Here is a 27,126-nt window from a genome sequence, read left to right on the forward strand (position 1 = left end):
TAGATAGTGTTATTCTTACTTTGCATGCTGCATGGATGACTAGGTGATTAATCCACCACTAGTAGATTAATCACTTATTTCCAATGTATTTGCCAGTGGATTTACCGTAGTTGAGTAAACACTGATAGAGAAGCTCGTTGGAGATTCAAAGCTCCTCTATTGACCCCAGATAATCCTTTATATTCACAATAAGAAACACAACGAAGATAAAGTCATATTTAATGATCAGGCCATTCATATCCATCATATCCCTTTTGGGTATCCCTTTGTGCTGCAGGCTAGTTGTGAATGTGAATATGAACCTTTTCCCAGGACAGATAACCTTTTAAAAGTCCCCAGTGTTTTCCCAGTGTGAGCCACAGCAGTGCCCTGACAATAGGGACAGTGTTCTGCACCGGCCAGAGCACCAGATCACATTTCCTGTTCCTGATTTAAGATCAACTCAACTGACTACTGATACAAGCTGCTCCTCAAAAACAACAGCAACAGGACCATCGCTCTGCTAGTGGATCATGCGAGTATGTCTGTGTGTTTGTGTGTGTGTGAGAGAAAAAGGGCAAAAGATGGAGAGTATTAGGGAAATCAGCAAAGTTCAAACAGAGACCGTAACTTTATCAAAACCAGCAGTAAAAGCAGGCTAGTAGAAGACAGTAACTTTATTCTTACCGACTGCAGGAAACAAAGAAGCCCTTCTGTGTACATAGCCTTCTAACCTAGTGTGCAATAACAGATTGTGATACGCAATATACTGCAGGAAATGGGCATGAGAACCTGTTCTCTCAGTCAAATCACCCTTATGCCAGGCGTTGGGTTGTTACATGTGAAAAACAAAGAAACGCCAGTATTTCTCTGCATGTATGTTATGTATGTGTGTGGGTGGGTGAGTGCGTAAAGGTCACATTCGCTCAGGATCTTAGGTGCCCAGATCAGTGACCTGAATCAGTCACTGTTCCTTTTGAAGTACATAAAGGAAGTCAGCTGGTGTTCCTGTCAGGTCAAATTGTGTCATAATTTGCATAATTGAGGGCAATGTTAAGGTGATAATTTGTGTGTGGTCTGTCTGAATGAGGGTTTTTATTAGCACTATTGTACTGTGTCGCCACTCTCTCTTATGAATGAGCAGGTCATGAAAGTATCAGTGTCAATTCTTTTAGCAGTAACCCATATTGTGTGTGTGTGTGTGTGTTTTTGGCCAAGACAGAGTTTTAGTCTCATGCCAACCTTATGACAGCTCCCTGGGCCAAATTTAGCTCTGTTTTCCCCCTCAGAAAAAGATGACCCTTTGGAACCCACAGGAGAAAAAATGAAACCATTTCAACAATTGTCAGTCTGTTTTGGCTGTGAGAAATCAAGCTGGAGAATCACACTAAAGAGCATGCTGGCTTGTGACACTCTCGTATATGCACACAACAGTTCAGTGAGCTGGCGACCCCTCATCTTTTTTCCCGCGCCGCCTCAGGGACACAACATCAAGAGAAGTCTTATAAGTGTCTGACCTCTGAACTTTCGGTTGAAGAGAGAGTGGCAGGGTTATTACGAAAATGCACTGGTGACTCTGAGAGAAAGAAAAGATTAGACGATGAAGGCATCTTGTGCAATCATCCTGTTGACAGTCAATGTACAGGAATGTATGGCTTTTGTCGTGACATAACAAGTTGTTACTTCATAAGCCTCGGGGTAAAAAGGAAATGAGATGTGCTGTAAGCTTTATAGAGTTTATTGACAAGCATTCCTCGCATTGTGTTTTTAAAATGTGTTGAATGATTAGCTGATTCATTGATCAGTTGATTGACAGATAATTAATCTGGATTTTGATGATTGAATATTCGTTTAATCGAATAATCCCAAACATTGAATGGTTCCAGTTTCTTAAATGTCAGGATTTCCTGTTTTTATTCGTTTTGTGTCACAGTAAATTGAATACCTTTGTGGTTTGGGCTGTTGGACATACAAAGCAAGCAATTTAAAGTCATCACTTTGTGCTCTGGGGAGTTGTGGTTGGTATTTTCTGACACTTTATAGCAAATAATTACCAAACTAATTATACAATTAATTTACGAAAATACTTTGCACATTAATCCATAATGAAAAAAACAAACTTAGTTACAGCCATAAAAAAGTGAAAGCTTTTCAGGATACAATATTTTACATTTATTAATAAAATGTTCTTATCATGAAAGTAACAATAGTAAATTGAATAGTACAGTAAGTAAACCTCATTAAAAATTACTTTATTACTTATAACTTTAAATACAGTAGCAAATACAACAAAAATGTTAAAGAAGACCTATCATGCTTATTTTCAGGTGCATACTTGTATTTTGTTGTGTGTTACTTGGTGACATCACCACATTACGGAAGAAAAGGCAGGACTTCAAGCAAGGTGTTTTTTAGGCAGTTCAGGAGCAGTGTTTCTGTGGGGGAGAGTAACTCCCTTTGGCGTGAACCGTGGGCTTTGTTACTTTACAGACCTTTTACATGCACAAAAAACTAAATAACACACAAAAAGGAAAGGGAAAGCACAGAAGCATAATATGTCCTCTTTAAACTTAAATCAAGATAAATTAATCAATCATACTTGAAAATGCACCTACTGACAAAAAGCATACTAGGTTCTCTTTAAACTTGAATCAAGATAAATGAATCAAACATACTTGAAAATGCACCCAATAAAACATTTATGTACTGCAATTTCTGTTCACATATCTCCCAGCAATATATATGCCAATACTGGGATAAGCCAATACCATCAGCTCACTCATAGTGGTCGGCTGTAGCAAACTCATTCTCTATCCACACCCATTTGCAGTACGGCTGATATATATGAGGCTGAAGTTATTGACAGCCACTTGCACACACGCCATACACATACAGAAACATGTGTGGGCAATTGGGAATGCTATTAATACACTTATAAGCACACACACACATGCCGCACACTCATAAAAACAAGTGGTGCGATGCTATTAATATGTTGAGAAACAGCAACGCAACTCAGTGTCCCGAAACACATGTGCACTTGCGTGATTACATACAATAACACAAGTGTTTACTGACAGGTGACACTAAAAATAAACTGGCACGGTTACATACTGCAGCTTGCACAAAGAGCCACAGTGCTCCTTCAAAAGAAACAAATGGGCACTATTAATACATTGGCACTGATGCGCTGATACACGTGTACACGCACCAAAACCTCAACTGTCGCACAAGCAGATCCTACTTATGCAAACACAAAGACCTGCTGTGTACACTCAAAGGAAACAACTGCAAGCTATTAATATCTTGGCGCGTATAGGATGGACACACACAAGCACACTCATACTGTATGGATGCACACATACGGAGATTGATACTCCAGCTGCTCGGAAGCAGAGGGACAGAATGTCCCCAACAGCTGTGGATTCCTCTAAACGTAAGGACGGGGGAGGGATGGAGAAAAGGACAGAGAGATAGGTGGTGGGCTGGGGGAACTGGTGATGGTGGTCAGCATGGTGCTGTTGTGTGTTTGTGTGATAGGCTATGTTAATACCATAGACTGTATATAAGAAGTGGACGTAGGGATGTCACAGTGAGGACATTTTCCCAACGGTTAATAAACTTGTGACAACACTGGTGTTACCGATTTACACCGGACATTGTACAAGAAAAGACGGAGCTCAATTTATGTAGAGCGCTTACTTTGATCTTTAACTTTAACTTCGGATGGCTGTGTGTCTGGCCTCTAAGGAGCTAAGTACAACAGAATGCTGAATAAGACATTTTCGGGCGACCAAAAAGGTTATAATTAACTTTCATGAACTGAAAACACACTGTGAAAGTGTTAAAGTTGTAAGACGAAGACACGAACAACTCCCAGGCCGGACAACGACGTGGTAGCAACCTGTCAATCACAACGTAGCTGCACCCTAAAGGATCCCCTTCTTTATGGTCTATTTGACTCTAAATGGGACCATCATTTACTAAATGAACATCATGCTGTATTGAAGAAGACTTGAAACTAGTGATTGAGACCATTTAGTCATTTTTACAATGTTTACTGAGGTAATAAATCAAGTTAGAGGTAGGGTAATTTTCTCATAGACTTCTATACAATCAGACTTCTTTTTGCAACCAGAGGAGTCGCCCCCTGCTGGCTATTAGAAAGAATGCAAGTTTGAGGCCCTTCCGCATTGGCTTCACTTCTCAGACCCGCATGTAGCCCATGGGTTAATGCAGAGCTCAGTGTCAGCCTAGTTGTAAACTTACTTAATTTACACTCAGCACAAGATGGCATGCGTGATAGCTTACTAGAAACAATATTAATAGTATCTGTTTATAGCTCACATGACATTTTGTCTCTGAACTCCTGCTCTTTCTGCTTTGTTGCTCATCTAACTTGCGCATCGACCTCAAGCCTGCTGCCAGTGTTTATGTATACAAATAGTAGCTAGCACTTAACCTGATGTGTGACTTCCAGACATAACTCCATCCAATACCACTATGCAGTTCGCTCTAACAATAAACAAAAGCACATTTTAGGGCCTCAGTGTGGATATAAATACTGCCGAAGGACATCTGTAACTCTCGAGCTGCAGAAATGAGCCATTGAACCGAAATAGCAGCTTGCTGCTTGCCTAAATGAACCAAGAGGATGTTATGGTGCAGACTAACTTTAGAAACAGGAAGTCACTGTTTCTTGTGTGTGTCTGTGTATGTGCGCAGGTGTGTGCGTGTGGGTGTGTGTGTGTGTGTCAGTGCCTCTGTGTGTTGCTGCAGAAGGCGCAGAGAAAGAGGATGATGGTTGTGAAACGAATATGCTATTACAGAAACCAGAAGTTTGTCTCCTGCCTATTTTTAGCACAACAACGCTCAACTGAGAGAGAGACAGAAGCACGCACATAGATCTTATCTAGATGCAGTTCTTATTTTTAAAACGTTCCAGATTTGATCATATAAAAATAATTTCTTTCCTGTTTTAAAATATGCATCTTGCATTTTTTTAGAGCACAATTGATGGAAAGCAATCTCAGCTAAAAATACCTGCACCATTGCACTACTTTTTTGTAATGTGATGTTGAAACAAGTGCAAACTGTGCATGTCCTCTTCGAGTGAAGTCTTTGTAAGACAATAGGAAACAATCAGCAGCTTTTTAAGGGTCAAAGTGGAAGATACCTTGACTGTTTAGTTTGCGCTTTGAATGCATCATGTGGTGACTGAGCTGGTTTTGTGTCCAGTCATATAATGAGTCACACTGCCTAAAGTCACAGCTTCAGTTTCAGTGCGAAAAACTCAGCCAAACACATTTGTGTGGAAGAGTGACCTTTTCTTTAAAACAGCAGAACGATACCGAACATAAATACAAGTCAGTCAGTGTAGACCGTGTGTCTCTGGGGGGAGGTTTAGTGTCACATTGTTGAAACTGAGTAGAGTTCAGATATGTATTGTTGCTGCAGCCTGGTCTTCGCTGTATTTTCAGTGTAAAAATATACCGCAGGTGTTTCTTTTCTGTTTAGATGAGAAGTGACTTCCTGATCATTTCCTTTCTCTCAGGGGAGCTGACTTGTTGTAAACGTGTGTGTGTGTGTGCGGGAGAGAGAGAGAGAGAGAGAGTGTATGCAGATTATTTTGAGTCCCCACCACCACTAACACCACAGTCTTTCTGCTCCAGTGTTTGATTTCCTTTGAAAACACACAGACATTCTTCTGGTAATACATACTGTTCTGCTGCAACAGGTATTTCCTGTTGCACGTTTAACTTTTTTTTTAATTACAGTAAAAAAAAAAAGCATCCGGCGCCTTCAACTTAAACACTGATATATTGTTGAACCAGCTGAAAGTTGGGACAGGTTCAAATATTTCAGAGATTAAGTTCTGTCTGACATGACGTGTCATGGCTTTCTTGAGTTACCTGGCAAGGTAAGATTCCTGTGACGCAAGAAGCTTTTATTGCACGCATCATTTTTCATAAGAAGCTTCTTGTGTTTCCCTGTCTCTAATGAGCAGCGCAAATAATCCTGCATCAGAGTTTAAGTTTTCACATAATATTTTAGTTTTTCTCTGTTACACACATACAGAAATACATGACAACACATGCCTCGTACAAATAGCGTTGTTATTATGAACTCTGTATTTGGTTATCAAGCAGGACAACAGAACTGAAAAACCACTTGGCTTAAACTGCACATTATTATCTTGTACTGTAAATAGTCCTGGTCTTATTAACTCCCCACGTGTTTTTTTTCATGTCATACTGTGCGTAAGTCTCACTTGACCTGCAGTAATAAGAGCGTGGGAGTGTTTTCTTCTTAAGAGGAATTCTGTCAACCCGAAACGCCTCCACAGACATGATTACTTCTCTCTGAGTCAGTGTTGCTGTTGGGAATGAGGGCTAAATAACGCTGCCTGGGTCCGCACAGCTTACTGTGTGGCTCCTGCAGGAGGGAAGTTCAGTGGGACTTGTATGGAGGTTTGTTTTGAGCTGTTTTTTTGAGCCGCAAAGTTAGATCTGATGATGTTGTCTGTGTTGTGGGCTTCATTTAAGCTTATGCACCTTTTGTGCTGGAGCTATTTTTAATTCTAATAGTAGACACAGAAGACCAAGCCGTCAAAACGCCGCGCTTAACTCTAGAAATACCATCTAGTTGACTTATCTTTATCTGCTATTTTGGCATTATGATTTATCTTTTGTGTGCCTTATCACTGTAGTTGGTTTGATAATGTTATCTTCTGTTTGTTAACTCCCCAATCAAGTGAATAATTGTAATGCAAGTATGTTTTTCTGAGATACTTTGATGTGAGAGGTAGTGTGTTACAGTGCTGTTATTCAGTTATGCCAGTAAAGAAAAGTCCACTTACAGGAAATATGTGAGTAATGTTGAGTAATATTTTGGGTTGGAGTCACTCAGGCATACGGGTTTCAGTAAATTTCCACGTCCTTCCCTCCCTCCCTCCCACTGTCCCTCTACCCCAGAGGGAGCAAGGTGTCTCCTTCCATACTGTATCTGTCTGAGCTTTTGTATCGGTACCGAAACATTCCTCACCACGTTTATGGGTTTCAGGTGTCAGTCGCATTGACACGTAAAAAAACAGTATCAAGTTATCTGTGAGCTTGCATATGTTTTTGTCTTGTTGTTATGGTGTATCACAAAAGTCCAGAAAAACCTAAGGCTGATGTTTCCAGTTATCATTAGCCGTCCTGTTTGTTTTATGTTTTATAGGTCATACCGTCAGGCCCATATTGTGCCATGTATGCTACAGTTAAAGGGAACCTATTATGCTTTTGTGCTTTTATTATGCACCTGAAAATAAGCATTATAGGTCCTCTTTAAAGCATTTGAGATGAAAAGTAAGGTTGCTGTAGTCTAACTTATTTACAGTGGCCTTTGGATTGCATAAATGGATCAAAAACTTTTCTCACTCCCCTGCACCTATAAAAAGACATCTGCCTTTCGTTAGGACACCAAAGCTTGGTTCAATTGTCTCACTCATGCTAAACTTAGCTTTTTATTTCTTTCATTTTAGTAAAACATGGAAGGGAGATGACAGATTGATGTACCTGACCCAAATGCCTTGACCACACAATGTTCAAATCCAACTCCCCACCCTGTTTCCTTCATTCTTTCTTTCTTTAGTGCCCCCTCCAACCCCAACACACACAAACATCCCTCTCTTTTGCTTTCCTGAATGCAGTGTTGGACAATGGCCAGTTCACTTGAGGCAGGAAGACTTGAATGAAATGAAATATGACTGGTGAATGTGCAGAGTTCAAGTACAAGTACACATCTGGGCATACACTTATGCCAAATAAACTGAGTGCACTCTTGATCATGTTTATGTAAAGAACCAGCAGTAAATGGCACTCGGATTGTTCTTGGACTTTTTCTGTGACTATCTGTTAAAAACATGCTTCCCTTTGTGTTATCACATCTAAGATATTTGTACTACTTTTGATCCTCTTAATCTACAATGATGATATATATTTAACCAGCATGCAGGACTTTAAAAAAATAGTCACATATGAATACAGATACTCCAAAGAGACAAACAATACTCACCCCCCACATTGACACCCATAAGCATAGATAGTGATACTCTTCAACAAATTGATGTACTGTTTTCTCCCTCTCTCTCCTTCTGTAGTGGATGTGATCATCAGCAATCAGGCTTCATTATCCATACATGGGGAGCAGCCCATGGACCTAAGTGTGACCCAGAGGTTGTTACATCCCGGCCTAGATTCGGCCATGCTTGCCCCCCGCCCTCCCTTCTTCCTTGGACCTCAGCATTGCTCTCAGTTCTCCCCGCAGCACTTGCAGGTAAGGACCATCTTGTGTGTCAGTGTAGTTGGACGATGACAACGGAAAGCTTTAGCAGCACCAAGAATAACCAGCAGCAGTGTGAAAACATTGGCTAAATATACAATTTATGTTGTTTTTTTACTTTTTTGCCATTTTAAATAATCACAAATAAGCACCTTAATATTTCAGTATTCACTACAGAAACAGGAACTTAATATGACTGAGTATTCTCATGAAAGTTTGACCTACGTCAATTCTTGCCACATCTGGCAACGTTCATCACCACATCAGCATTTCATTTGGATGAGGGTGAGATGCAGATGGACCTCCTGCCACATCAAGAACAAGCCAGCTGCTTTTGCCACAGGTCTTTACACAGGTTGATGATTGTTCAGCAGAAATGAGCAAGAACAGGGTGTGAGGTATGGGGGGGATTTCCCAAAAGCGCTGCAACGTGAGAACAGTCTATAGTGAAAACAACAATAAAATCATAAATGTCAATGCTCGCAGTTGTGTGACAATAGAGATGACACCGCGTCTACGCTGAACATTCTGCTGCTCATATCAGTAATTGGACCAGGGGTTGCCTTCTTCCCTGACCAGAGATTTGCAGAGATGCGGCTAAAAGAGGGGCAAGAAGCTGCAGATGACCACTCGACAGGAAATCAGAAAAAGAAGACAGAAGTCTGTCATCAAAGCAGACTGTTTTCTTAGTCTGACAAGTAGATTGTAGCCTGGACTGTAGCCTATTTATTTTTATGTTAACACGTATGTATGTATTGCACACGCCTGGCCGAGTGGCGCTATCCATGGCACTGGAAGGGGGATTTGATTCTGGCATGTTAAATTAGCATTTAACCATTTTTTTTTGTCCGCATGAGGAAAGGAAAAGGCAAGAGAGTGAAAATATTGGTTAGGTTAATTGTGGACTCTAAAATTGCCCGTAGGTGTGAATGTGAGCGTGAATGGTTGTCTGTCTCTATGTGTCAGCCCTGCGATGGACTGGCGACCTGTCCAGGGTGTACCCTGCCTTCGCCCAATGTCGGCTGGGATCGGCTCCAGCCCCCCCCGCGACCCCTAACGGGATAAGCGGTTGCAGATGGATGGATGGATTAAAACCTTCCTGCATATACAGTGATTAAGTTCAAGATCTGAAATTCTTTTATTAAAGTTTACAATAATGCTATAAATGTTACTTTAACAGCTGCAAGAAATGCAGCTGCACTGTTGTTCATGATGTATTTTCATGAACAATGCATTTAAAAAACATCCCCCTACCCCCTGTTTTTTTCACAAATCGCACCCTGAGTAAGAAGCAGCTCAGGTTTCTGTAAACAGACCACATTGTCAGCATTAGATTCTGATCAGTGCTGATCAAGGATCAGCTGGTTGTTGCTGCACCTCTGGTGTTATATTTCTTTAGTGTAACATGAAGTCTTATTTAATGTGCAAATCTAGAGGCAATATTAAGTAACATAGAAATATTGGGGGTGTGGGGGGGGTGTCAGAAAATGTGGTGATGGCAATGTTTATCTCTTTTTGTGGAAATCTGACATGCACAGTGTTGATATCTCTTCATTTTTCTTCTTCTCAGTATAACATTGAACAAAGGCAAAGAGAGATGGAGCAGGAGAAAAGAGAAGGGCTGCAACAGCTGACACGAAAGAGCAAAAATGAGCAGAGTGAGTATCACGTGTTATTTTTTTCTCCTTACTGTAAAGTGCTTTCGTAGGTTCTCTGAAGGACCGGTTGGCTGTTGACGTGCTCTTCATCTGAGTCATAGCGCACTGTATGTTTCAATGAGAAAAACGGGGATTTCCAACATTGCTGTGATGTATTCTCAGATTCCAAGGAAATTTGTACTCACATCAAACAAACACACTTGTTTCAGGAAACACTCTGAGCTGTTTTTAGTTTTTACCATGCAGAGGAAATGAAGAGAGCTCAGAGGAAAGTGACAAATATCCTGGATTTTACTTCAGAAGTCTCCTGACTTCTTTTTGATACTATAGAAGTTATTTGTGAAGAAAAACTATTCACATTTTAAAACATTTTCTCATTATTTTATATTATCGACCCCACTGTTGGCTGTTTAGTCTACCTATTATATGTCTCCACAAGATCCCAATCCCTGTCTTTTTTTACTGTTAGGTGCTGTAGCCAGTCCTCTGGTAAGGCAGAAACTTCGGGAACACATAATTATGAAGAGCCAGCCCACCCATGACAGGGTCACTCCCAACCACAGTAGTCCTACACCAGGATACAGGTGAGAGAGGCAAACAAAGTACAAAGTACAAAGTGTGAACTGCAAACACTGCATAGTTTTCACAAAAAATATGACTGTGGCATTTTATTGTTGTAAGGAAGGCCTCTTCCTCTTCTGGTTTTTATAAAAGTAATAAAATAATGTTAAAATAACAAGTTTTTTTTAAATTGAACAAATCTCTTCATACCCGTTCATGAGTGAAACAGTCTATCCAATATGATTTTGGTTCCCTAGGCTCCCGGACATGTCCCCAAAGTCTTCAGCCTGTGAGGAGCGTAAAGACCTTGCCCTGCGCAGAACAGGTGAGACACCTCAGGTTGTTTGTGTCTGTGATGAGGGTTTCCCGCCCTGAGGTTAAAGCCGTGAAGGTCACTGGTGATTTTCCCTTTCAGGTCTGTTCTGTTGCGGTGCGCTCTGTGTAATTTGAGTTAGACTCAAAGTCATCCGACTGCATAGCTTCAGTGGGATATTTTGTTTCGGTGCGATACTTTTCAGTGTCTCAGCAAACTGTCATTACGTTACATATTCTGGACTAGAGAATGTGAGGTAGAGAATGAACGTACACAGGAGTGTCCTTTCCAGTGAGACGGAGGAAACTCATTAAGCACCAGGCCTGCAGGGTCAGAGAGAGAGAGACCAAACAGTCATAAAAACAACAGCGAGACACAAAGACCAAAGCAGTTACATAACTTTAAAGAAGGTATTTGTAAAATGAACCGCGTGAGAGTCCAGAGCAGGTCTCCCTCACCGTGTGAATGAGAGTGGGAGTGGTTTCGTCTTCCTGTATATCTCCGCGAGTACACAGACATTATTTATTTGCGTTGCCCTAGAACCCTTAGGTGCCAGCACACACACACACCCTCCAGTGCTGTTTTTGGCACGGCGACAACACAAAGCTGCCTTTTATCTGCTCTTAGCCAGCCACTGATTGATTGTTTTGTTTGGGCTTATTGGAGCCTGACCAATGTAAACATGGGACTTTTTATGCTATTGACCAGGGTTGAGGTATTTGCGTGGTTCAGCTATGTTGCTTCAACTTTTGTTATGGAAATTGAGTGCATCCTTCTGGTATGTGCATCACTGGGTGAGAGCATTCTTGCTGATGTAGAAGATGTATGACATCAGTTAGTCTATGATTAAGTTTTGTGAGTTTGAAAGGTGTCTTTTAAAGCTTCAGTAGGCAGAATGTTTTTGGCATCAATGGGCACAAATTCCATAATAACCTTTCAGCATATTGTAATTCAAGTGTTCTGGAGAGAAAAATAGACTTCTGCACCTCTTCATGTATCTGTTTTCAGGCTTTAAAAAATCTAGCCTGTGACGGGAGACTTTGGCCAATCACAGGTTATTTCAGAGAGAGCGTTCCTATTGGCTGTGCTCCGACTAGTGGGCGGTGCTTAGTATTTCCTCAACTGATCTCAACATGGCTGCCTAGTCACAAACGTTCTCATTTTACAGCTAAACCATACACTACTAGATGTTTCTGAATACATTTGAGGCGAGAAATAGGCATTACAGTAACAGAATATTGATTCATATTTGATCAGCGCTGCCTAGTTTGACCATATGATCGGAGCTTGCGAGTGATTGACAGTTGCTCAGAGACGGCAGCTGGACAGCAAGGCTCCAGCTCGGCTCTGATTGGTTGTTTTCCTCCGGTCTGTGAAATCTTGCAGATGCCATTAGGAGCACCGGAGGAATCGGAGGCTCATGATTGTTTTCAGATTACCTGTCTCATGCACTACTTTCAGAATATAGTGACCGTTTTATAAACATGACTTGTTTTAATCATATTTGCTGTTTCTACCCACTGGTTCTTTACTGAGACTATCGGGATAAGTATGTCCATGTCTGTGTGTGTGCTTCTTCACGTATTCACTTGTGTATATTTGTGTGTGTGTGTAGTCTCTGAGCCCACTCTGAAGTGGAAGATAAAGAAGTTCATCAGCACAAGGCCAAACCCGCTGCGGCGTAAGATCAGCGCCCCTCCCGCTGTCAAGCACCGGACTGAAACTCTGGGTAAAGCATCTGCATTTAGCTGGAACACTCTCATGACCTTCTGTTTTATTTGCACTGCTCTTTTAGCTATTTCAAGTTAATGCTGCTTTGATATACCATTTCTATATCTGTTACTTTGTGTATTTATGTAATTTCAACACATACTGTACTGACAGTTTGATTCATTTTTCCAATTGGATATGTGTATACGTTGGCTGTCATGTGTTGACGTTTCAATTGTGTCACCCAGACTCTTCCCCCAGCAGCAGCAGCACCCCAGCATCAGGGTGCAGCTCACCCAACGACAGCCTCCATTCGGAAAACGGGCACCTCCCAGTGGCTCATGAGGTGAGCCCTGCTTTTATATTTACATTAAGCAATTTAGCAGACTTTCTTATACACATCAGCATCTGATGAGTGATTAGGGATCAGTGTCCTGTTGAAGCATACATCACCACAAAACAGTGGACAAGATCTGTTCAGACAATTTTGTTTTATCTTCCCATTATGGATTAATTCATTGAATATTTCATAGAAACTCCTTTGCTTTGTTTTTTTAACAGTACAAACGTGGTTTAGTGATTTTACCTCTGCTATTTAAAGGACAACCACCAACAGTTGACTGTTAATTGGGTGTTAAATGCAAAACAGTAAGGGTGCCCAATGCTTTAAAAGATTTAAGATTTGAGAAGGCCATGTGGCCCAATGTACAAATACATGTTAATTGATCACTCATCATCTAATTAAGGCATTGATATTAGGGCTGTCATTCAATTCAAATATTTAATCGCATTTAATCACACAATTGTCCATAGTTAACTGCGATTAATCGCACATTAATCACAAATTTTGTATCTGTTCAAAATGTACCTTAAAGGGAGCTTTGTCAAGTATTTAATACTCTTATCAACATGGCAGTGGGCAAATATGCTGCTCTATGCAAATGTATGTATATATTTATTATTGGAAATCAATTAACACAAAACAATGACACATATTGTCCAGAAACCCTCACAGGTACTGCATTTAACATAAAAAATATGTTCAAATCATAACATGGCAAACTGCAGCCCAACAGGCAACAACAGCTGTCAGTGTGTCAGTTTGCTGACTTGACTATGACTTGTCCCAAACTGCATGTGATTATCATAAAGTGGGCATGTCTGTAAAGGGGAGACTTGTGGGTACCCATAGAACCCATTTTAATTCACATATCTTGAGGTCAGAGGTCAAGGGACCCCTTTGAAAATGACCATGACTGTTTTTCCTCGCCAAAAGTTTGCGCAAGTTTGGAGCGTTATTAAGCCTCATTCGCGACAAGCTAACATGACATGGCTGGTATCGGTGGATTCAAGTTCCGTTAATGCGTTAAATAAATTAGTGGCATTAAAACAAATTGTGTCGTTATTGCTTTAACTTTGACGGCCCTAAATGATATAGATCCATTTTCTATCTACTATACTTACCATAATTTACTGGGTTACAACAGAAGAGTGGGTTCAACAGTTTTAAACACAAGTCTTGTGTAATAGCTATTTTAATAAAATCAGACAAATGTTTTTGTGTTGGATGATGTAATCATTATCAGTATAGATAATCTCCTTAATGAATATTTATGTCTCATTCAGGCACAGAGGCTGCTGGCCCATTTCACCTTGCCCTCCAACCCCACTGCCATGCCCAACATCACTGCTGGACTTCCTGCACAGGTGAGCAACGACACCCTCCGGGGCTCCCTTCAGAATCAATATGTAAATTGTTGACGTTTTAGTTCACAACCGAAAACTTGACAGATCACATGGATGCACACTCACGCTATGAATTTATGTGTATCTAAGACTGAATGTCTAAAATAGTGCCTGCACACTTGAACACTTATAGAAACATGTGGTGTATTCAGGCTTTCACTTCCCTCTTGATCTCTGTGGTGCTTTCATATCTTCAATCAGTCATGTGGTAGTTTACTCACTTGATGACAATTTTAACATGTCTGTAGATGAGTGTATCTATACATTGCAAACCGCCCATTAGGCCCTCGCCTTAAGCACTAACCCTCCATTTTGTTCATTTGTGTTAAGCTGCAACCACGACGAGGGCTCTAATTCCTAGTCATATCTCCGGCGTTTCTTACCATCATGTCTCCTCTCCTCACCCCTCTCCCCAGGCTGACCTGCGACTAGCCAGGCCGTTGGCAATATCTGCTCTGCATCAGGTCTACCTGCCTCTGGACGGAAGCAGCTCATCCCTGGGTCAGCACCTGCAGCCTGTGCTTATACTGGAACCACACACTGGACTGGTGCACACCCAGCTTGTCTCTCGTGAGTTGTGTAACTGAGAATGTGTTGTACAGCAGAAACAGAAATATCTCAATTTGCAGATATACAGAAGATCTGCATTTGCAAGTGAAAGCGAAAACACAAAAGGATGTGTATACATGCCACCTTCAATTGAAGATCTGACCTTTCTGCAGGCAATGCATAGTGGGATTTGTTAGAGAGGACACAGGTAGCTGGATGGCTCCCCTACTTTTTTCCAGCCAAGAAAATTCTGAACAATCAACAGTATGCATACCCCAACAGCTTATGTCACTTTGGGGTTATTTTGAAATCTACCATGAAAGATGATTCCTTGGAGTTAATGCAAGTCATCCTACGGCGGGGACACACTGCCCGCATGAGCAGTGCGTGACGGCAGCCTCGCTGAACTGCTGCGTGTCTCACGCGTGTGGCATCCACGCTGGCAGCATTTCTGCTGCTGCTGCTTGGCTGCTGCTGGGCTGCTGCTGCCAGCCCTTTCTTTCTTGAGTTTGCCTTTCATAATGGCCATTTCATTACTTTATTCATTCATGAAACCCTGCAAGTCACTGCATTTCCTACAACACTGTCCTGCAAATATTTCAGAATGAAAGCCTCGTGTTAACAAATGAAGGAATTCTGTCCACAAAAAAAAAAAACGCTTGAAGGCTTTTCTTTGGAAATTAAAGCAGGAAGTGTTGATTTCTTTTTTTTTTGGCACACTCTTTACTCTAAAGCGATGTACAAATGAGGTACTATCCAAGCCACAGTAGATTAAATTGATAGCTTCTAATAAGGCAGATGTCATGAGCACCTTACCTACGGAGGGTAGAGTGAAAAACATCAAATCCCCAGACTTTGCTGTTGATGATTTAAATCAACGCAGCCTTTGGGTGATTTTGAATACGACAACTGACATGTTCACGTTCTGTTCGCCATTCCTAAATCCCAGAAACTGTTCAGTTGAGGAGGGGTGCTCTCCGCCATTAACACTGTGTTTGACCACCTGAGCCTCATAGACCTAGTGACAGTTCACGGAAGGCTGCCTCGTCTTTCAAGGTGCTAATTGGGACACACCTCTGCCCATAGAGAAACTCGTAGTATGGCAGAGATGGCAGGACACACTGCAGGAACTCGGTAGGCTAAATGTTCCTCGCTGTTACACTTCAGGATTTAAAAGGCTGAAAACATTGAGCTGTATTTCTTCTTAAGGCAATATCTGCTCTCGAGTACCTTAAAGCAACTACTGCAGAGGGTCCTATCAAGGTCAGTTTGGTCCTTGGCACCGCCAAACTGGCACCTTTGACACATTACACAAGGTGCTATCCATGCAAGTGGTTCATGATTAGAGGGTGCAAAGAGAGTGATCGTCAGCCTTATCTATAAATGTGTGATATGTAGGAAACTAGGTGGCAAAGTAACATCATTGGAAGAGAGTACAAGTGTTAGCAAACACATTCTGGCAAAGGTGGCACAGAGAATATTTGAGGGCTCTTCAAAGCAGCCAAATCTTAAAGAAGGCAACGTGTTGTTGATAAAAGATATACAAGCTAGAAGATGTGTGTTGATGAGAAGGATAACTAAGGCTTTTTCAAACTAGGATGGTTTAGTAAGGGAAGGTGAAATCCCACCCAACCCACTTACGTCGGACCTGTTTCCTGACATCAATGGTAGTTTTAGGTACACAGGGAACTGGTGGGTGAGACTATTGTGAAGTATACGCTTTTGTTTTGTTGTCCGTAATCAGGAAGTTATATAATTTGTGCAGGAAGTTTTTCACCTTGTTTGTTTGTCGCACATGTTTTGAGTTTGGTAAATCTATAGCCATCCTCCCTCAGTTCTCTTCTTGTACCAATGGCAGTGAGTAGATATTGTTTATAAAAACATGTTGATTAATATTTGATGTATATATTAGAAGAAACTGTATTATTTCAGTATTCTATTTGAATTTGTGGTGGTATGTTTAATTGCTTACCTGTACCTGTAAGAGAAGCATTTCCAAATTGATGTACTTATTTTTCTATTCTCTCTTCACTGTTTCCTTCATTTAAGTTCTACCAGTCACAACAAAAAGCCTTTATATTAACCTTTGACAACACTCATGATTGACCTTTTTCCATCGCAGACACTTTTACTTGATTTTGCAGGAAAAGCGCAGGCGTATCTTATAAAACTGCATACTCTTTTAGGCGTGCAGGTTCAGGGTCCTGGTGTTAAGTAACACCTACGCTCTTCCTGCTGAAATAAGTCAAAACTTCTGCTGTAAAAATGGCCTATTCATTTTAAATCAGAGACTGTAGGTACATTGATGTCTTCTGTCTTGTGCTACATGTCTTTTGCCTGAATGTTATAGTATAAACAGCACAAGGACGCCCTCTACTGGCACTTGACAGTAATGCAGTTTCTCAAACAATACAGAAATATGCTCAAACAACGTTATCATCAAAGCATATTTTCTTTTTGCATTATTATTTTAAACATGAAATACTCTGCACTTCACTTTCTATTTCTGAGCCAGATATGAATAATTGATCCAGATTATTATAATGCCACAATTATATCAGCTGTGCTCTTTTTTCTTTCCCTTACACCCTATCCTTTTCTTTCTATTTTACTTTACTCCTCTCCATTTTAAGTTATTTCTTTCTGCCTGTTTTTGTCATGTTTATCTCCATCCATTGCTCTTCTTTATTTTTTCCTCCTCCACATGTACCCGTACCCCCTCTTGTTCCATCTGCTCCCATCTTTTAACCTGTTCCTCTCTCTCCTCCTCTCTGCAGTTCATGGTTTGAGCTCCATTCCTCTGCAGCAGCAGCAGCCTCACCTGTCCTCCCCCACCAGAAGGGAAGGTGTAGTTACCTTGTCTTCCCACAGACCGCTGGAGCGAACACGCTCCGAGCCTCCGCCCTACAGCCACTCAAACATTTCTCTGCATGCCAACCGTCACTCACACATCCAGCACCAGCTGATCCAGCAATACCACAAGAGCGGGCTGGAGAGGTTCAAGCAGAACGCACACCTGAGCAAGGTGAGAGGGGGGCAGCGTGAAAGCAAGCATGTTGCATACAAATAAACAAACTAATACTGACAGTGATAGATATTTATGAGGTTTATTCTGTGGAGTCTTTATATACATATATATTTGACTAAATATAAAAAATAACTTATCAGGCGTAAACAAATTCATGTTAAAGAGAGCATTAGCAACATTAAAGGCACAATGAGAAGGATTTTCCTAAAAAACAATGTATAGACTCCTACAAAAGTAATCCCTCTCAATCATCACTTAAGACCCACTAGAAGTTGGTGTTTGTGGTGGTGTCTGTATCTGCAGATATTGCCCCCTTTTCTTTTTTCTTTTGCTGTGTTCAGGACGTTTCTGGGCGTCACCCTTTATAAAAACGCCCAGGTGCCACATTGTAAGCCTGCGTCCAAGACAAAGCTACGAAAATGCAAATATAGCGAGGCAAAACGCCAAGCAGACAATGCTCGTTCTAAAATGAGAGTGAATCTTGGGTTTGCTTTCACCCGCTGGCGAGCACTGTAACCCTCATTGAGCCAGGGAGGAGAGGCCAACAACTTTGAATGTTGTGTTTCCAAACCGCAACTGACAAATCCTACTTCTGCTTTTAAGACTTGTTAACAGTGTAAAACCTGTACCTTATATTAGCTGAAAAGCAAGTCCATTGAGAATCCTCGTCTGACACAGATCCCATCGGAGGACATGGACCTGGAGGAGATTGGATCAGGATCAGGTTCGGGGCCCGGGTCCGTGTGCGATTCAGAACCGGGCTCTGTGTGTGAGGACGGCTACCGCAGGAGACAGAGCACTGCCAGCACAGACTCAGTTTACGGAACGGAGTCCAATACCTCCTCACGGGACAGCTTGATCGAGATCTCACATTCACTCAATCAGGTACTGATATAACACTCACACACATGCAGAGCTTTCCAGGGGGAGGATGTTTTACTTTTCCTTAAAAGAAAAGTTTTAAACAATTTTTTTTTTCTTTGACTAATGACAAAGGAAAAATTAAATAGTTTTCAAAAATTTGCATCCCTAGTGCTTATGTACATGAATTCACTTGATTCAAGCATGTTTTTGACATTAGAGGGCGCTGTAGCTTTATTTATAGAAGATGAAAAGAGGGAGGGTTCCAGTATTGGGAAAGCATGCTTGGCAATGCTGTATTCTCTTTATCAATTGCTTGTTTTAGACAAGCAGTATTAAATTGACCAAATAATGAGTAGTTGCGAAGTACTGGAGAGAAGCATTTAACTTATAAGTATGTGGAAGTTTACTCCAGTTAGTCTTTGCCAGGCGCTGCTGCTGTTAAATGCTCCTTCATTCCCTGTTCTCCTCTTCACCCTCTGCCCTGGGAACCACAGAGGCAGGTGATCCTTCGATCAGGTCTCCAGCTGGACACCCTGGGTGGGCCTGCCCTAATTTGGCCTCACCAGCCTCTGGTTCGGACCCAGTCCTCCCCAGCCTCCACTTCCCTGCATCCTCCTCCTCCACATTCAGCCACAACCATACCTTCCCTGTCACTGTCCAGCCCGGCTGCAGACGTCCAGCTACGCTTCACCACAGGTGAGGGACGCTTTTTTTTTATCAGGAAAATGTGAAAAGAAGCCATGAATTACAATTCACATATGACTGGATCATGAAATACTGAAGAAGGAAAATGAGGCTTAGATGTGTGTTTGCATTTGTGTGTGTGTGTGTGTGTGTGTCTAGGTCTGGTTTATGATGCTCAGATGCAGAAGCACCAGTGTACCTGTGGGGACAACAGCCGCCACCCTGAGCATGCTGGGAGGGTCCAGAGCATCTGGTCCAGACTGCATGAAAGGGGTCTCAGGAGCCAGTGTGAGGTATGACACACACATACTAGCAGATCCATAACCCCAAAGTTAGTATTATATGCTTGCAGTATATATATATATACATATATATATATATTTGTGTCTCTGTGTGTGTATGTAGCGTATCCGCAGCAGGAAGGCCACTCTAGAAGAGCTGCAGTCGGTCCATTCAGAGAAACACGTGCTTCTGTTCGGCACCAACCCGCTCAACCGCCTCAAGCTGGACAACCGCAAGTTGGCTGGTAATATAATAATGAAAAACTAATAATAACGCTGTAATAATATGATGATGATAATGATAAGAATATAAACATCCATGACGGTTGAATGACAGAAAAAAATCTTCTGCAGGAATCTTATCTCAACGGATTTTTGTGATGTTGCCATGCGGAGGAGTTGGGGTGAGTTGCACACACACAGGAACACACACCGTAAACCCCTTAAAAACACAAGTCATGTGGGAATCTTTCCACTTATCTAATTGCGTACAGCAAACATTACATGGCTGATTAGGCCTCATTACACAATTAAACTAATAATACTACAAATTGCTAATGCTATTGTTTTTGGCTAAGATGGGTTTGAAACCCAATCAGAAATCAGAGGCTGTACAAAGGTGAGATGTGGAAGAGAGAGAGAGAGGAAGAAGGGAAGAAAGAGGGTACACATGGAGACTGGAGGGGTGCGTGCCAGTGAAACTGGATTTTATTTAGAGGGAATGGGTAATGGCAAACAGGGAATACAGAAGAATACATTGTGAAGGTAGTAGAACATAACAGTTGCCTATGAGAGAAGGAACAATGAAGAGGATATGAAAGGACCTAAAGACGTTTTTTGTTATCTGATGTGGCGAAACAGATAAAAATGCACATGAGAAACTGTTGTGAAGCACAATGAGAAGAGAGGAGGCAGATAAGAGAGTAGGAGAGGAGAGGAGGTAGGAGAAGAAGAAGGGGGCTGGGTGTTAGTTGATAAGACGACTGATCTGCCTGGATTTCCGGACCTTGGCTGCTCTGGTGAAGAGGGGTGATTGGAACAAGATGGCAACGTCTGCGATAAAAGAAATTCCTCTGATTTCATTGTTCCACCGCGGCACACCACCAATGTGCGTTTTGAAACATGGAGTAATGTTGAAACACAAGACGGGGTTTACAGAGAGAAGAGATGCAACAAAGAGAAAGTGGATGTTGGGAAAAAAAGAAGTCTCTCAGCAATTGTTAGTATCACAGAAGTTAAAGGTCCACCGTCGCTCGTTTAAAAACAAAAATATGTAATACACTACAAGAATACACAGCACTATAAGATGTCATTTATTATTTCAAAATAAAGGAAGTGCAGTCAAAAGTAAACTTCAATAGTCAACTATTTATTGGCCGACAGCAGCTGGACTAAAGGAAATGTGGTAAACTTGCTGACTGGTGATTTCCAGTGGGACTGTCAGGTCAAATTCTGCAAACTGGTCTGACTGGATTTCAGTAAATCTTGTTGAATCAGTCAAGACTGAGTCCAGTTTTGATGAGTCTGAAACTTAATTGTAAAAATAAATAAATAAAAAGAAGTCTTTTTTTAATTATGTCTTCTATTAACATCTGTGGCTGACTTTTGAACTGACTTGACGCGTCTCATCACTTTTGTACCGGCAGGTGGACATCGACACAGTCTGGAATGAACTTCACACATCAGTAGCCTCCCGTATTGCTGCAGGATGTGTCACAGACCTGGCACTGAAGGTGGCACAAGGGGAGCTGAAGGTGTGTCTTTGTTGCAAAATACCATATCAGCAAATACTGTGTGTTTTCTCAGGAATTTCAGAGCTGCCTTGTAACAGGCTGTGGAGTAAACAACCATTATATACATGACAGTGTAGCTTTAGTAACTCCCCTGCTGTAGAATGCTGATGTCTGCGATGAACAGAGCTTAGAAATGTGAACTGTGGTGGTTGACCCCTGAGAGATGAAAGGTGTTAAAGATTTTTGCTTTCCTCTCACAGAATGGCTTTGCAGTGGTGAGGCCTCCGGGACACCATGCAAACCACTCCTCCCCGCTGTAAGTACAGCAACACACATACACACACACACACACACACATACACACACACGCTCACACACACACATACCAGGAGCCAGGAGGTCTCTACAAAGTGTTTCAAAGGATTTATTACAGATCAGCTACACTAGAGCAAGAGAGAGAGAGAGAGAGAGAGAGAGAGAGAGAGAGAGAGCCTATGTCTCTCTGTCTTAATGTGTGTGTGTGTGTGTGTTTGTGTGATGTGTGCTACCTGACTGATGCCCGAGGCAATCTACCTCCTCCGCTCAGTTTCTTTTAAACTTTCAAGACACAGAGCACAGCACCTCAAAAGAAACTGCGTGTGTGTGTGTATTCGTGTGCATGGATTTGTGTCAGTCTTTGATAGGAGGCATTAGCCAAGTAACCACATTCAGCTGGGACTGTGCGTGTGTGCTCAGCAGTGCTTGTCACTGATTATTTATGGGATGATAATGACTTTTCTTGATGAGCAGATTTGGATAGCATATATGATATACCGTCCACACACACACACACACACACACAACAGCACTCACAGTTTACGACCCGTGCTGACGCAGCCACTTCCAACATTCCTCCATTGTTTTTCATACATCAACACTTTTTTTTCGCATACCTTTACTGTAGACAGCGAGTGTTGGGGGAACTGCTGCGCCAAGTTGTGAGTTCATTTTCTCTGAAATCATTTCACAGCAATTCACTCTGTTATCATTTGGAATGTGGAGTGAATTTTACGATAAGCTGGGGTTTTCTGTTTGTCGCAAAATGTGTGGGTTCTGCATTTCTCGGGAGATTTTAGACTCAGCACAATGTTCTAATGTGAAAAGCCATTTTTTAGTTTGTCAGCACGGGGAAGATGAAATACAAAACAACTTGAAATGAAACATCCTCATTTCTCCAATATTTGCAGTTAATGTTTGCCTGGCAGGAGCTTCCCTCTACGACTTGCACATTAGTCAGTGCTGTCATTGTCCCAACCTGGACTGAATAGCCACCACATGACGCCACATAACTGGAGACATGTCTTTTAGACGAGGCTCCTAAGGTCCATATGGTGATTCTGTGATATTAATTTGCTGAAGATGTCCTAATAAAAACATGTGGCCGCCTCTCTTCCTGTCTGTTCATCCCCAGGGGCTTCTGTTTCTTCAACTCTGTGGCCATCGCCGCCAAGCAGCTCCAACACAAACTCAACGTCAGCAAGATCCTCATCGTGGACTGGGTGAGGAGGACCCGCCGCATGACCATCATCACTGGTCCACACACATGCACTGGCACACAAATGTATCGTGGGCACAAACGAGGTCCCAGAAGCAGAGCAGCCCTCTACAGTAGCACTTGTATTTATTATTTATTTAATTAAGGCACTGTCATCTCTGGTCTCCATGTGAGATCTGAACTCTCACGTACTGTATGCTTAGAGTAGACACAGAGTCATATGAACACACAACCACACACACACGTGCAGATATTGATCCGCATCCAGGTGGTCTTTCTGTTCACCATGTGTGTGTACTGTATATGAGCCTGTACCATGTCTTTTATGCACACTGTGCTCTCTGACTAATTACTGCATCAAACATGAATTACTACCTGCTTCATCAAAAAGCTTTAAAGATTGAAACACATTTGCCATTGACAGGGAAATGCCTTGCAGCTTTTACAGACCCTGCTCTGCATTTTGGGTCATATGTTTTATGTTTATTTCAGACGATAGAAGTTCTCTTTTGTGATTTGTGATCGTTTAAATTGTTTTGAAAAAAATCCATCAAGGTTTTAATTATGTGTGAAATACCTGCTTCGGTCCTCTGCAACTTCCTAACCTGTCATCCAATCATTGTCCAGGATGTTCACCATGGCAACGGCACCCAGGAAGCCTTCTATAACGACCCGGGCGTGCTGTACATCTCCCTGCATCGCTATGACGATGGCAACTTCTTTCCCGGTAGTGGACATCCCAGTGAGGTCGGTCGGCTTCCTCAGCAGTGTTGTGTTTTTCTGCTTTGTTTGCGTTGTCATGGTGTCGGCTGGTTGTTTGTGTGTGTTTGCGTGTACCTAGATTCTTCTGAACACAACAGAAACAACACATGAGAAACATTTATACTTTCAACACAGGTTCTCTATGTATAGTAGACGATCTGAGTAGAGAATACAAAATCCATAATAATACGACCCATGTGAAGATAGATATGTTGGCATATACATATTTGTAATTATGTGATTCCAGTGGGACATTAGGGAGCTCAAGAGCCTTGTGTTGAGCATATACTTGTCAAAACGGGAAGAATGATTGTAACAATAAATCCCGGAATAATCTACATGATTTAAAGCCCCAATTATAACCTCAATTTGGTCATGATGACGGATCAGAGTCTGCACTACACAGGGAAAAAATGGGACAGGTTAGAATGGATATGTTATCTTTCAGTGTACAGGGGTTTAGGGTTAAAAGATCTTTCCTACGATTGGGTTTCAGAGCTGTCACGGTTACATCAAACATATTTTACGTATACCACTAAGCAATATGATACTAATTTTAGCTGCTTACAAGATAGATCTGAACACAAAGTGCTTGTCTTCGAGTTTAATCTGAATGTATGTTGTAGTTTTAGTGTTTTTCCAGCTTAATGTAAATATGTCCGCTGTCATTCTTGTAACGTTTAGACTTATTCAACATGGAATTTCCAAATGCTGCAAATGTATTTATCCAGTGAACTCGCCATATCACACTTGTGTATCTGCCGTAGGTTTCTTTCCCTAGCTCTAGTTTATCTATGAAACTTCAGGGCTTTGGATGTAAGAGCTTCACAACAGGATGTGTACAGTCAAATTGCATGCCTATGTTTGCATACAGGAAATTGAGATGCCTATGAATTCTGCCTGCGGTCTCACCAGAAACCAAGTGTGATGACTATCCGCAGTCAGATGAATTGACCCCAACCCACGGTGGCATTCGCAACCCATTCAATCCCCCACATCCCCTCCTCTTACTCTCCCATCCTCCCCCACAATAATGAGGATAAAATAGTCAATGTTTTCCCATAAAATCCCCCGATGAGGGACGGTACATAAAACGCTCTGCTGGCTTGGATGTGGCTTTGCCTTAAGTGGCCCCTCAACCTCTGTTGAGCTGTGTGGTAAACCTCTGGAGTCTCGCTGTCCCCCGTGTAGGTATATAACCCACCATGGGGTAGGGGTGTGATGTCATAGCCATAACACAGAGTGCCGAGTACCACACAGAAACCAGCGACGGCCTAATCCAGTCCAGCAACTCTAGAAACATGAAAGAGAGAAAGAGGACAGAGGAGTGCAAGAGACTTGGCACAATAGCAGGAATTGTGTCTGTGTGTGTGTTTGCGACTATGTGTGCGTTTCCGTGTGCACATGCGCATGCATGCGGGTACATTACCAGTTGGCAAAGGACAGGAGGCCTCATGTGTTTTTAGTTTGCCCTGTGAACATCCCGTCCACTGAGAGAAGAATGGAGACAGACGCTCTGCGATGCTCATCAGCATTCTTTCAAACATCCTCTCACACCCATACACACACATTTATACACACACACACAAAGGAAATTACCACGCCTTGCTGCCAAGAGTATGTCAATCAACCTCCTCATCCTGCCCTCAAACTGACACATTGACTGATGGTGAAGGGCTTTGAGAGCAGCTAAATGGCTGCTAGCAGAACTACAAAGAGAAAGGCAGGAATCTTTAAACCTTCTTTCCAAGACCCGCGCCTCAGTTCACTCTCTGCCCCAAATATGTGAGGTCAAACTAAGAGAACCTCCGTCGACTCTGGCTGGCATTTTGGGAGTACACGTCAATCTCAATACAGCTAATAAAACCCCCAAAAAATCATTTACAGTATGTCATAAAACGTAAATGAGTAGTGTTGAGTAGTTCACTGTGTTTTATTTGACTTGTCATATATACTAAACCCACTAAACGTCTATATACAGAACACATAGTATACAGTCATTCCAGTTATATACATGTGATATATTTTCAATATATTAATACAACACTTTTACGAGATCAGGCAGCAATTTCCAAATGTGAAATATTTCCCAGTATAGCTATAACGTAAAGCTGGGGAATCATAAACGGGTGTAGCTGTGTTGTGGCTCCGAGTGATTTATAAGGCCATTTGACAAATTGTATCAAAATCAAAATAGAGGGACAGGGGTGTTGAATTAATAGCCATCCGTCCTTCATTTAGGAATCATAATCACTCCCTGGTGTTGCCTTGAAGGATCTCACTCGCTTTTTCCTCGTGTGGTGCAATGCAAGGTTTTGCAACAGCCGTGCTTATTTTCTGAACATTTGACACAAATCTGTCATCGTCACGCAGTTTCTCAACTTTCCCTGGGACTCATTAACTTTCATGACATTCACGGAGACTCTTTCTCACTCTTAGTCTCACTCTCTCTCTCTCTCTCTTTTTTTCCCTCCATCCAGGTGGGTGCAGGTGCAGGCGAGGGCTTCAATGTGAACGTAGGATGGACAGGGGGTTTGAACCCTCCCATGGGGGACGCCGAGTACCTGGCTGCATTCAGGTAAAGAATGACCTCAACCTGTCCCTATTAGCCACAGCATACTTCTTTTCATACTGTAGTACTCAGCAATTTATAATCTAAACTTAAAGGTTCTCTATTTGATATTCAAAGCACTTATACCTGAGCAGAGAAAAATGGTCTCCCTCTGTGTGTGTGTTGTAATCCAAGCTTCTATCTGCTTGGTTGATATTGCCGGGCTGGCTGCGCGTCCTTTTAGTGCATGTTCGTGCATGTAAGCGTGCCCCACTGGCTAGCTCACTGCCGCCGCTCTGCACTGCTCTCATACAGCAGTTACAGCTTATAACGCCGTTCCAACCATGGATGTATTAACTGGATACAGCGTTGGAGGCGGGCTCACTTTCATTCCTATGAAAGTTGCTCAGTGCATGAAGCCAAAATGGCTCAACTGCTGAGTGATAAAGTACCCGGATCTTCCGGTGTTCTTCCGTATCCATTGGGCCCATAGAGCAGGCGCAATAGCGTTTCCTTTAACTCCGCATCCAGCATTAGTTTGGGGCTCATTCACAGAGGAAGGGAAATAACTCTAAGGGCTATTCAAGTGTTTGAACTGGGAAGTTGATTTACCTCAAAAAGAGTTATCTGCTGATTTACATACGTCTCTCTTTCTCAATGTAAGTCTATGGGAAAAAGGTTTTTTTGGGCTTAATGGCATCACATGACGGACACGGAAGTTAGCACCGTTAGCTACGAGCCGCTGGCTCAGCCATCGCCATGTTGAGAGCCGTGCAGAGGCATTACAAATGCTCCTTTTAAAGATCCATACTGGTGTTTCTGCATGTTCAAGCCCATTTCCTACAAAT

At 42.0% G+C, this 27,126-nt stretch overlaps 1 protein-coding gene across 4 annotated transcripts in view; it reads left to right on the forward strand.

The window, feature by feature from the left end:
• The window catches only part of LOC141764573 (histone deacetylase 7-like), a 71,616-nt gene that overhangs the window by 33,912 nt on the left and 10,578 nt on the right, over positions 1 to 27,126 (forward strand). For 3 of the 4 annotated variants that reach the window (XM_074629892.1, XM_074629899.1, XM_074629885.1), the window contains exons 2-20: positions 8,123 to 8,298; positions 9,875 to 9,962; positions 10,432 to 10,546; positions 10,781 to 10,848; positions 12,452 to 12,565; positions 12,795 to 12,892; positions 14,173 to 14,253; positions 14,709 to 14,862; positions 17,619 to 17,866; positions 18,548 to 18,754; positions 19,228 to 19,429; positions 19,577 to 19,710; positions 19,823 to 19,943; positions 20,053 to 20,102; positions 21,345 to 21,452; positions 21,692 to 21,747; positions 22,882 to 22,969; positions 23,593 to 23,712; positions 26,208 to 26,305. In XM_074629892.1, coding sequence (XP_074485993.1) covers positions 8,123 to 8,298; positions 9,875 to 9,962; positions 10,432 to 10,546; positions 10,781 to 10,848; positions 12,452 to 12,565; positions 12,795 to 12,892; positions 14,173 to 14,253; positions 14,709 to 14,862; positions 17,619 to 17,866; positions 18,548 to 18,754; positions 19,228 to 19,429; positions 19,577 to 19,710; positions 19,823 to 19,943; positions 20,053 to 20,102; positions 21,345 to 21,452; positions 21,692 to 21,747; positions 22,882 to 22,969; positions 23,593 to 23,712; positions 26,208 to 26,305 — 2,326 coding nt within the window. Of the gene's footprint in view, positions 1 to 6,321; positions 6,450 to 8,122; positions 8,299 to 9,874; positions 9,963 to 10,431; positions 10,547 to 10,780; positions 10,849 to 12,451; positions 12,566 to 12,794; positions 12,893 to 14,172; positions 14,254 to 14,708; positions 14,863 to 17,618; positions 17,867 to 18,547; positions 18,755 to 19,227; positions 19,430 to 19,576; positions 19,711 to 19,822; positions 19,944 to 20,052; positions 20,103 to 21,344; positions 21,453 to 21,691; positions 21,748 to 22,881; positions 22,970 to 23,592; positions 23,713 to 26,207; positions 26,306 to 27,126 lie in introns of those variants that run through there. The other variant, XM_074629908.1, reaches the window with a different exon arrangement.

Source organism: Sebastes fasciatus, chromosome 1, assembly GCF_043250625.1.
Source record: "Sebastes fasciatus isolate fSebFas1 chromosome 1, fSebFas1.pri, whole genome shotgun sequence".
Lineage (NCBI taxonomy): Eukaryota > Metazoa > Chordata > Actinopteri > Perciformes > Sebastidae > Sebastes > Sebastes fasciatus.